The sequence below is a fragment of the Oncorhynchus masou genome, unplaced genomic scaffold (genome assembly GCF_036934945.1).
Source record: "Oncorhynchus masou masou isolate Uvic2021 unplaced genomic scaffold, UVic_Omas_1.1 unplaced_scaffold_7950, whole genome shotgun sequence".
Taxonomy (NCBI): Eukaryota; Metazoa; Chordata; class Actinopteri; order Salmoniformes; family Salmonidae; genus Oncorhynchus; species Oncorhynchus masou.
Genome location: NW_027014423.1, coordinates 1 through 9982, shown reverse-complemented (window position 1 = coordinate 9982; position 9982 = coordinate 1). Strand labels below are relative to the sequence as shown.

At 43.8% G+C, this 9982-nt stretch overlaps 1 protein-coding gene across 1 annotated transcript; it reads left to right on the top strand.

Annotated features, from left to right (window-relative positions):
* Positions 1 to 373: 373 nt before the first annotated feature.
* LOC135537483 (sideroflexin-1-like) lies at positions 374 to 9568 on the top strand (the record flags this gene model as incomplete). Its single annotated transcript, XM_064963629.1, has 7 exons — positions 374 to 426; positions 2781 to 2879; positions 5347 to 5422; positions 5807 to 5892; positions 6232 to 6359; positions 7491 to 7541; positions 9519 to 9568. Coding segments are annotated over exons 1-7 (543 nt in total), but the record flags the coding sequence as incomplete, so codon positions are not given.
* Between the last annotated feature and the right edge of the window lie 414 nt (positions 9569 to 9982).

The window sequence follows — 9982 nt, the reverse complement described above, 5'->3', positions numbered from 1 at the left end:
TGTTCTAGTGCCCTCGTCAATTCGTTGATAAATATGTTGAAGAGGGTGGGGCTTAAGCTGCATCCCTGTCTCACTCCATGGCCCTGCAGAAGGAAATGTGTGTTTTATGCCAATTTTAACTGCACATTTGTTTTTTGTATACATATATTTTATAATGTTGTATGTTTTTTCCCTCAACACCACTTTCCATCAATTTGTATAGCACACCCTCATGCCAAATTGAGTCAGCAAAGCATGAGAAGACTTTGCCTTTGTTTTGGTTTGTTTGTTTGTCAATTAAAGGTGTGCAGGGTGAATACGTGGTCTGTCGTACGGTAATTTGGTAAAATGCCAATTTGCCAATTTGCCACAGTACATTGTTTCCACTGAAGAAATGTACAAGTCTGGGGAAGATGCCAGAGCTAAGGATGATGCTAAAGAGTATAAGTATAGCCAATTGGAATTTGTGGTCTGTATATTTTATAATTTCATTGAGGATACCATCAACACCACAGGCCTTTTTGGTTTGGAGGGTTTGTATTTTGTCCTGTAGTTCATTCAATGGAATTGGAGAATTCAGTGGGTTCTGGTAGTCTTTTATAGCCAATTATAAGATTTGTAATTCATCATGTGTATGTTGTTGTTCTTTGTTATAGAGCCAAAAAGGAGAAGTGGTTTATCCATACATCTCCATTTTGGATAGATAACTCTAAACAAACACAGAGTTTTCCTATTTTCCCAGAAGTGGTTTGATTCTTCTATGGATTCTTCAGTTACATTGAGCTAATTTCTGACGTGCTGTTCCTTCTTTTCCGTAGTGTATTTCTGTATTGTTTTAGTGATTCACCATAGTGAAGGCGTTGACTCGGGTTTTCTGGGTCTCTGTTTTTGATTGGATAGGTTTCTCAATTTCTTTCTTAGGTTTTTGCATTCTTCATCAAACCATTTGTTATTATTGTTAATTTTCTTAGGTTGTCTGCTTGATATTTTTAGATTTGATAATGAAGTGATTTTGCTGTGATCTGATAGGGGTGTCAGTGGACTGACTGTGAACTCTGTAAGAGACTCTGGGTTGAGGTTAGCGATGAAGTAATCTACAGTATTTTTTATAAAAAAAATGTTTTTTAATCTTTATTTAACTAGGCAAGTCAGTTAAGATCAAATTCGTATTTACAATGACGGCCTACACCAGCCAAAGCCGGACGACTCTGGGCCAATTGTGCGCCGCCCAATGGGACTCCCAATCAAGGCTGGTTGTGATACAGCCTGGAATCAAACCAGGGTGTCTGTAGTGACGCCTCAAGCACTGAGATGCAGTGCCTTAGACTGCTGCACCACTCGGGAGCCCAGTACTACTGCCAAGGGATGAGCTGTAGGTGTAGGTACCATAGGAGTCTCCTCGAAGCCTACCATTGACTATGTACAGACCCAGCGTGCGACAGAGCTGCAGGAGTGGTGACCCATTTTTGTTGGTTATGTTGTCTTAGTTGTGTCTAGGGCGGCATATTTTAAAGGAGGGAATACTGTCACCTTTACGTAGGTGTTTGTCCTCCTGTGTGCTGAGGGTGTCAGGTTCTTGTCCAGTTCTGGCATGTAGGTCACCACAGACTAGTACATGTTCCTGGGCCTGGAAATGGTTGATCTCCCCTCTAGGATGGAGAAGCTGTCTTCATTAAAGTATGGGGATTCTAGTGGGGGGATATAGGTAGCACACATGAGGACATTTTTATCTCAGATCATTTCCTTATTCATTTCTAGCCAGATGTATAATGTTCTTGTTTTGACTAATATACTAGGAGTGGGTTAGGTCTGCTCTATATTAAATTAGCATACCACCTGAGTCTCTACCCTGTTTCACACCTGGTAGTTTGGTGGATGGGACCACCTGTAACCTCTCTGTAACCTAGAGGGCAACCAGTGGGTTCATCTCCTCTATACCATGTTTCTTGTAGGATGACAATGTCTGTATTTCTAATTTCTTAGATAAAGTCTTGTTCCTGCTCTTAGGCCAAAGGCAGATGACCTCAGACCTTGTATATTCCAGGATGAGAATAAAAGTTTGTGTTCCATAGCCCCCCCCCCTCCCTCTGAGGACAACTCCAGCTATAGTCTTATTGAAGTGTCCTCTCTCTCTCTCCTCAGGACAACTCCAGCTGTAGTCTTATTGAAGTGTCCTCTCTCTCTCTCTCTCTCTCTCTCTCTCTCTCTCTCTCTCTCTCTTTCTCCTCAGGACAACTCCAGCTGTAGTCTTATTGAAGTGTCCTCTCTCTCTCTCTCTCTCTCTCTCTCTCTCTCTCTCTCTCTCTCTCCTCAGGACATCTCCAAAAGTCTTATTGAAGTATCCTCTCTCTCTCTCTCTCCTCAGGACATCTCCAGCTGTAGTCTTATTGAAGTGTCCTCCCTTCTCCTCTCTCTCTCTCTCCTCAGGACAACTCCAGCTGTAGTCTAATTGAAGTGTCTCTCTCTCTCTCTCTCTCTCTCTCTCTCTCTCTCTCTCTCTCTCTTTCTCCTCAGGACAACTCCAGCTGTAGTCTGTCCTCTCTCTCTCTCTCTCTCTCTCTCTCTCCTCAGGACATCTCCAGCTGTAGTCTTATTGAAGTATCCTCTCTCTCTCTCTCTCTCCTCAGGACATCTCCAGCTGTAGTCTTATTGAAGTGTCCTCTCTCTCTCTCTCTCTCTCTCTCCTCAGGACAACTCCAGCTGTAGTCTAATTGAAGTGTCCTCTCTCTCTCTCTCTCCCCCCCTCAGGACATCTCCAGCTGTAGTCTTATTGAAGTGTCTCTCTCTCTCTCTCTCCTCAGGACAACTCCAGCTGTAGTCTTATGGCAATGGATCAATCAGTCCTTCAATGCAATAGTCAACTACACCAATAGGAGTGGAGATGCTCCTCTCTCAGTCAAGTAAGTTGGTTTTATAGATTCTATATCAGGGATATTTAACTACTTTTATATTCTTACAGGGGCCAGATGTGTAAAAACAAACAAAAAAAGAGTTTGATTGCAGGGGGACCAGACATTTTCCATGTGTAATTATTATTCTGTGTGTAAATATATATATATATATATATATATATATATAAGTAATTTATTGGTGTGTGTGTGTTAGGCTTTTTTATATATATAAAGCCATACACACACCAATAAATTACTTGTCTTAAAATTAAATGTTCTCAACCAGCTAGAGTCGAGGTGGCAACCAAAACATTTGATAATCATTAAAATGTATTAAATGTCTCTTAAAAGTAATTAGGTAATTTGAAAATCGTCTGAAAACTGAGCATCTCAGTAATTTAATACAACGATACACTACATGACCAAAAGTATATGGACACCTGCTCGTTGAACATTGGCATCAATATGGAGTTTCCCCCCTCCCACCTTTGTTGCTATAACAGCATCGACTCTTCTGTGATGGGTTTCCATTAGATGTTGGAACGTTGCTGAGGGTAGTTTCTTCCATTCAGCCTCGAGCATTTGTGAGATCGGGCACTGATGTTGGGCCATTTAGGCCTGGCTCGCAGTCGGCGATCCAATTCATCCCAAAGGTGTTCGATGGGGTTGAGGTTATTGTGCATGGTGATCTTAGGCTTGTGTGCGGCTGCTCGCCATGGAAACCCATTTCATGAAGGTCCTAACGAACAGTTATTGTACTGACGTTGCTTCCAGAGGCAGTTTGGAACTGGGTAGTGAGTGTTACAACCGAAGACAGATGATGTTTACGTGCTACCCCCTTCTGTGAGCTGTGTGGCCTACCACTTCACGGCTGAGCCTTTGCTCCTAGATGTTCCCACTTCCCAATAACAGTACGCACATTTCACCGGGGCTGCTCTAGCAGGGCAGGTCATTTTACGAACTGACTTATTGGAAAGTTGGCATCCTATGACAGTGCCATGTTAAAAGTCATTGAGCTCTTCATTCTACTGCCAATGTTTATCTATGGAGATTGCATGGCTGGGTGCTTGATTTTATACACCCGTCAGCCGACTCAACTGATTTGAAGGGGTGTCCACATACTTTTGTAGCTTAAATTGTTCAAACGATAGAGATAAATTCATATGAAGAAAAAATCAACCTGCCACATAGGCACTAGAAACCACACTACAGACATCCACTGTAGTGATAGAAACCACACTATAGACAACCACCGTAGTGATAGAAACCACACTATAGACAACCACCGTAGTGATAGAAACCACACTACAGACAACCACCATCGTCATAGAAACCACACTATAGACAACCACCGTAGTGATAGAAACCACACTATAGACAACCACCGTAGTGATAGAAACCACACTACAGACAACCACCATCGTCATAGAAACCACACTATAGACATCCACCGTAGTGATAGAAACCACACTATAGACAACCACCGTAGTGATAGAAACCACACTACAGACAACCACCATCGTCATAGAAACCACACTATAGACAACCACCGTAGTGATAGAAACCACACTATAGACAACCACCGTAGTGATAGAAACCACACTATAGACAACCACCGTAGTGATAGAAACCACACTATAGACAACCACCATAGTGATAGAAACCACACTATAGACAACCACCATAGTGATAGAAACCACACTATAGACAACCACCATAGTGCTAGACACCACACTATAGACAACCACCGTAGTGATAGAAACCACACTATAGACAACCACCGTAGTGATAGAAACCACCATAGTCATAGAAACCACACTATAGACAACCACCGTAGTCATAGAAACCACACTATAGACATCCACCGTAGTCATAGAAACCACACTATAGACATCCTCCGTAGTGATAGAAACCACACTATAGAAACCACCGTAGTCATAGAAACCACACTGTAGACAACCACCGTAGTCATGGAAACCACCGTAGTGCTAGAAACCACACTATAGACAACCACCATAGTGATAGAAACCACACTATAGACATCCACCGTAGTCATAGAAACCACACTATAGACAACCACCGTAGTGATAGAAACCACACTATAGACAACTACCGTAGTGATAGAAACCACCATAGTGATAGAAACCACACTATAGACATCCACCGTAGTCATAGAAACCACACTATAGACAACCACCATAGTTCTTGTCATTTTGACCGGGAACGTCGGATTCTGACTGGGATTTATTTTCAGATCTTTTGTTAATGATCAGAATTGATCAAAGGGCCAGTCTAAATGAATAAACGGGCCGAATCTGGCCGCCAGTTGAACAGCCCTGTTCTATATCATTTTTTTAGCTGATGTTGCTCTGGTAGGTTTTTTTGTCTTGTGTGTTTCTGATACCTATTAACCCTGTAATATTTTGTGGTTTGGATAATATGACTGTGAATTTCTGAATGCGTCTCTCGTTTGCAGTCAGCTTGGCACAGCCTATGTATCTGCTACCACAGGGGCAGTAGCCACGGCTCTAGGACTAAATGCACTAACAAAGGTATTAACCCACTGAAACCCTGTTCTCATTCATTCATTTACCATCAACCACATCACAAGGGAATGTTATCAAACATAGCTACTCACAAGTCATATCATGAGTAGTTATCATGTCCAAAATAGTGAATAGAAGTGAATTGTAACCACGAATAGAAGTAGTCTACATATTTTGCCTGCTATCTGCTTTGCTGGTTAGTCAATGTGTTGAAAAGAGAGTTAATGTTGTGTATTTCATACGGTATTCCCATTGTGGAAACAAATGTCACTCATCATAACCATCATGACATACACAAAGAGCTTTTAAAGCTTTGGAAAAATATTAGAATGTATAGATCAATTCAACTCATGTCTGTCTATTTAACTCCAACCTTTTGTTGTTGTCCAGCACATATCTCCCCTCGTAGGGAGGTTAGTTCCCTTCGCCGCTGTTGCTGCTGCGAACTGCATCAACATCCCTCTCATGAGCAAACGGTAAGACCAACTAGCCTGTACCACCTTCTGTTTGAAAGTATGTCTTTGCAAATATGCATTCAGCATTTTAAGTGTTTTTCTTCTAAATTCTCTACTAATCTATAGTGTTAAATGTTTGAAATGTTGTTTAGATTACTACAATGCTCAATTCTCTCCTTTTAAATTGTTTTTTCTATAGCATATATCACTCATTGCTTATTTACATTTTTCTTTCTACAACTTGGACAAGGTCTTTCAACAGAAAGGGTCTTTATCATCAATGCCAGTTTCTATAAGGTCTTTCAACAGAAAGATAATAGTTTAATAGATGTTTACTTTTCTTCTTCAACTTTTGTCCAGGGAACTGAAACACGGCATTCCGATAACCGACGAGAACGACAACCGGTTAGGAGAGTCAACGACCGCCGCTAAGCAGGCTATCTCTCAGGTGGTGGTGTCTCGAATCCTCATGGCCTCTCCTGGAATGGGTATGTATTACACAATAGGCTAATAGAAACCACACTATAGACAACCACCGTAGTCATAGAAACCACACTACAGACAACCACCGTAGTGATAGAAACCACACTATAGACAACCACCGTAGTCATAGAAACCACACTATAGACAACCACCGTAGTGATAGAAACCACACTATAGACAACCACCGTAGTGATAGAAACCACACTATAGACAACTACCGTAGTCATAGAAACCACACTATAGACAACCACCGTAGTGATAGAAACCACACTATAGACAACCACCGTAGTCATAGAAACCACACTATAGACAACCACCGGAGTGATAGAAACCACACTATAGACAACCACCGTAGTGATAGAAACCACACTATAGACAGCCACCGTAGTGATAGAAACCACACTATAGACAACCACCGTAGTCATAGAAACCACACTATAGACAACCACCGTAGTGATAGAAACCACACTATAGACAACCACCGTAGTGATAGAAACCACACTATAGACAACCACCGTAGTGATAGAAACCACACTATAGACAACCACCGTAGTGATAGAAACCACACTATAGACAACCACCGTAGTCATAGAAACCACACTATAGACAACCACCGTAGTGATAGAAACCACACTATAGACAACCACCGTAGTCATAGAAACCACACTATAGACAACCACCGTAGTGATAGAAACCACACTATAGACAACCACCGTAGTCATAGAAACCACACTATAGACAACCACCGTAGTGATAGAAACCACACTATAGACAACCACCGTAGTCATAGAAACCACACTATAGACAACCACCGTAGTGATAGAAACCACACTATAGACAACCACCGTAGTCATAGAAACCACACTATAGACACTATCTCCCAGGTGGTGGTGTCTCGAATCCTCATGGCCTCTCCTGGAATGGGTACGTATTACGTAATAGGCTTTAGAACCAATCTGGCAACCCATGCAATCTGTGACTCCAACCTGGCAACTCCATATGATACACTGGAAATGATAAAAGCTTGAAATCCACCATGTTATCAGGTGAAAGATCATGTTTGAATAGGTTGATTATGATGTATGAATAAACATTTATAAAGGATTAACATTTTATATTACCATTTTGTTTCTCAGCTATCCCTCCATTTTTAATGAACACCTTGGAAAAAGAAAGCCTTCCTGAAGGTATTATTCACATCATTTAGCATTTTGTCTGTTCATGCATGTTCACATATTTACCATTTGCTCGTATCCGTGGCCCGGCAGTCAGCCTTACTTTCTCAGTATCCGTGGCGGCAGTCAGCCTTACTTTTCGTATCCGTGGCCCGGCAGTCAACCTTACTTTCTCGTATCCGTGACGGCAGTCAACCGTGATCCGCGGACGGCAGTTTCTCGTATCCGCGGACGGGCAGTCAGTCTTACTTTCTTCAGATCCGTGACGGGGGGTCAGCCTTATTTTCTTCGTATCCCGTGACGGCAGTCAGCCTTACTTTCGTATCAGCGGACGGCAGTCAGCCTTACTTTCGTATCCGTGGCGGCAGTCAGCCTTACTTTTCGGGGATCCGTGGCGGCAGTCAACCTTACTTTCAGTACCGTGGATTTGCAGTCAACCTTACTTTCATTATCCGTGGCGGCAGTCAGCCACATTCTCAGATATCCGTGGCGGCAGTCAGCCTTACTTTCAGATCCCTGCGGATTTGCAGTCAGCTCATATCCAGATCCGTGACGGCAGTCAATTTCTTCTATCCGCGGACGGCTTTCTCGTATCCGTGACGGCAGTCAGCCTTACATTCTCGTATCCGTGGACGGGTAGCTCAGACTTACTTGCTCGTATCCTGCGACGGCAGTCAGCCTTACGCTCGTGATCCGCGGACGGCAGTCAGCCTTACTTTCTCAGATCCTGCGGACGGCAGTCAGACTTACCGCATCTCTGCGGACGGCAGTCAGCCTTACTTTCAGATCCTGCGGACGGGCAGTCAGCCTTACTTTCTCGTGACCGCGGACGGGCAGTCAGACTTACTTTCTTCGCATCCTGCGGACGGCAGTCAGACTTACTTTCGCATCCTGCGGACGGGCAGTCAGCCTTACTTTCTCGTATCCGTTGACGGCAGTCAGCTCACGCTCAGACATCCGACGGCAGTCAGCCTTACGCTCGACTGCGGACGGCAGTCAGCCTTACTTTGACGGCAGTCAGCTCATCTCCGATCCGGACGGCAGTCAGCCTTACTTCTCAGTATCCGGACGGGCAGTCAGCCTTACTTTCGTATCCGCGGACGGGGCAGTCAGCCTTACATTCTCAGATCCGACGGCAGTCAGCCTTACTTTCTCGTGATCCGTGACGGCAGTCAGTCTACTTTCTCAGACCTGACGGCAGTCAGCCTACTTTCTCAGATCCGGACGGGCAGTCAGCCTTACATTCTCGATCCTGACGGCAGGACTTTCTCGTATCCGTGACGGCAGTCAGCCTTACTTTCTCGTATCCTGGACGCAGTCAGCCTTACTTTCTCGTATCCGTGACGGCAGTCAGCCCATTGTGATCTCGCGGACGGGGCAGTCAGCCTTACTTTTCAGATCCAGGACGGGGCAGTCAGCCTTACTTTCTCAGACCGTGACGGCAGTCAGCCTTACTTTCCTCGCATCCGTGACGGCAGTCAGTCTTACTTTCGCATCCGTGACGGCAGTCAGCCTTACTTTCTCAGATCCGTGATTTGCAGTCAGCCTTACATTCTCGTATCCGTGACGGCAGTCAGCCTTACTTTCTCGTATCCGTGACGGCAGTCAGCCTTACTTTCGTATCCGTGACGGCAGTCAGCTCACGTATCCAGACGGCAGTCAACCTTTTGATGGGTACAACAGAGACAGTGTATATATATAATGGCCTGTCGCTGTTGTGTGAGCCTAACCCTAACCTCCGTAGCCTGCTGACTCTGTCTAGAAGATCATAAGTCCAAATGCTCTATTTCCTCATCCTGATTCAAACTAACTGGATAGGTAGAAACAAAATAGTGCCTACTAAACTATAGCCCTCAGGCATATTGCCTATTGCACTCCAGCCCTTTCAGTGATCAGTCAGTGTGAGGAAATAGGACAGAACAGAGGAAGCCATTTCAGAGGAGTGGAATGTGTCCCTTTGTTTGTCTCATTGTTTTCTGGTCTTTTCAGAAGTTCCCGTGGATGAGTGCACCTATTCAAGTGGTCTTGGTGGGATTCTGGTAAGTGGCCAGCAATGGACTGCTGATAAACCACCATTTGGACTGCTGATAAACCACCATTTGGACTGTTGATAAACCACCATTTGGACTGCTGATAAACCACCATTTGGACTGCTGATAAACCACCATTTGGACTGCTGATAAACCACCATTTGGACTGTTGATAAACCACCATTTGGACTGCTGATAAACCACCATTTGGACTGTTGATAAACCACCATTTGGACTGCTGATAAACCACCATTTGGACTGCTGATAAACCACCATTTGGACTGCTGATAAACCACCATTTGGACTGTTGATAAACCACCATTTGGACTGTTGATAAACCACCATTTGGACTGTTGATAAACCACCATTTGGACTGCTGATAAACCACCATTTGGACTGTTGATAAACCACCATTTGGACTGT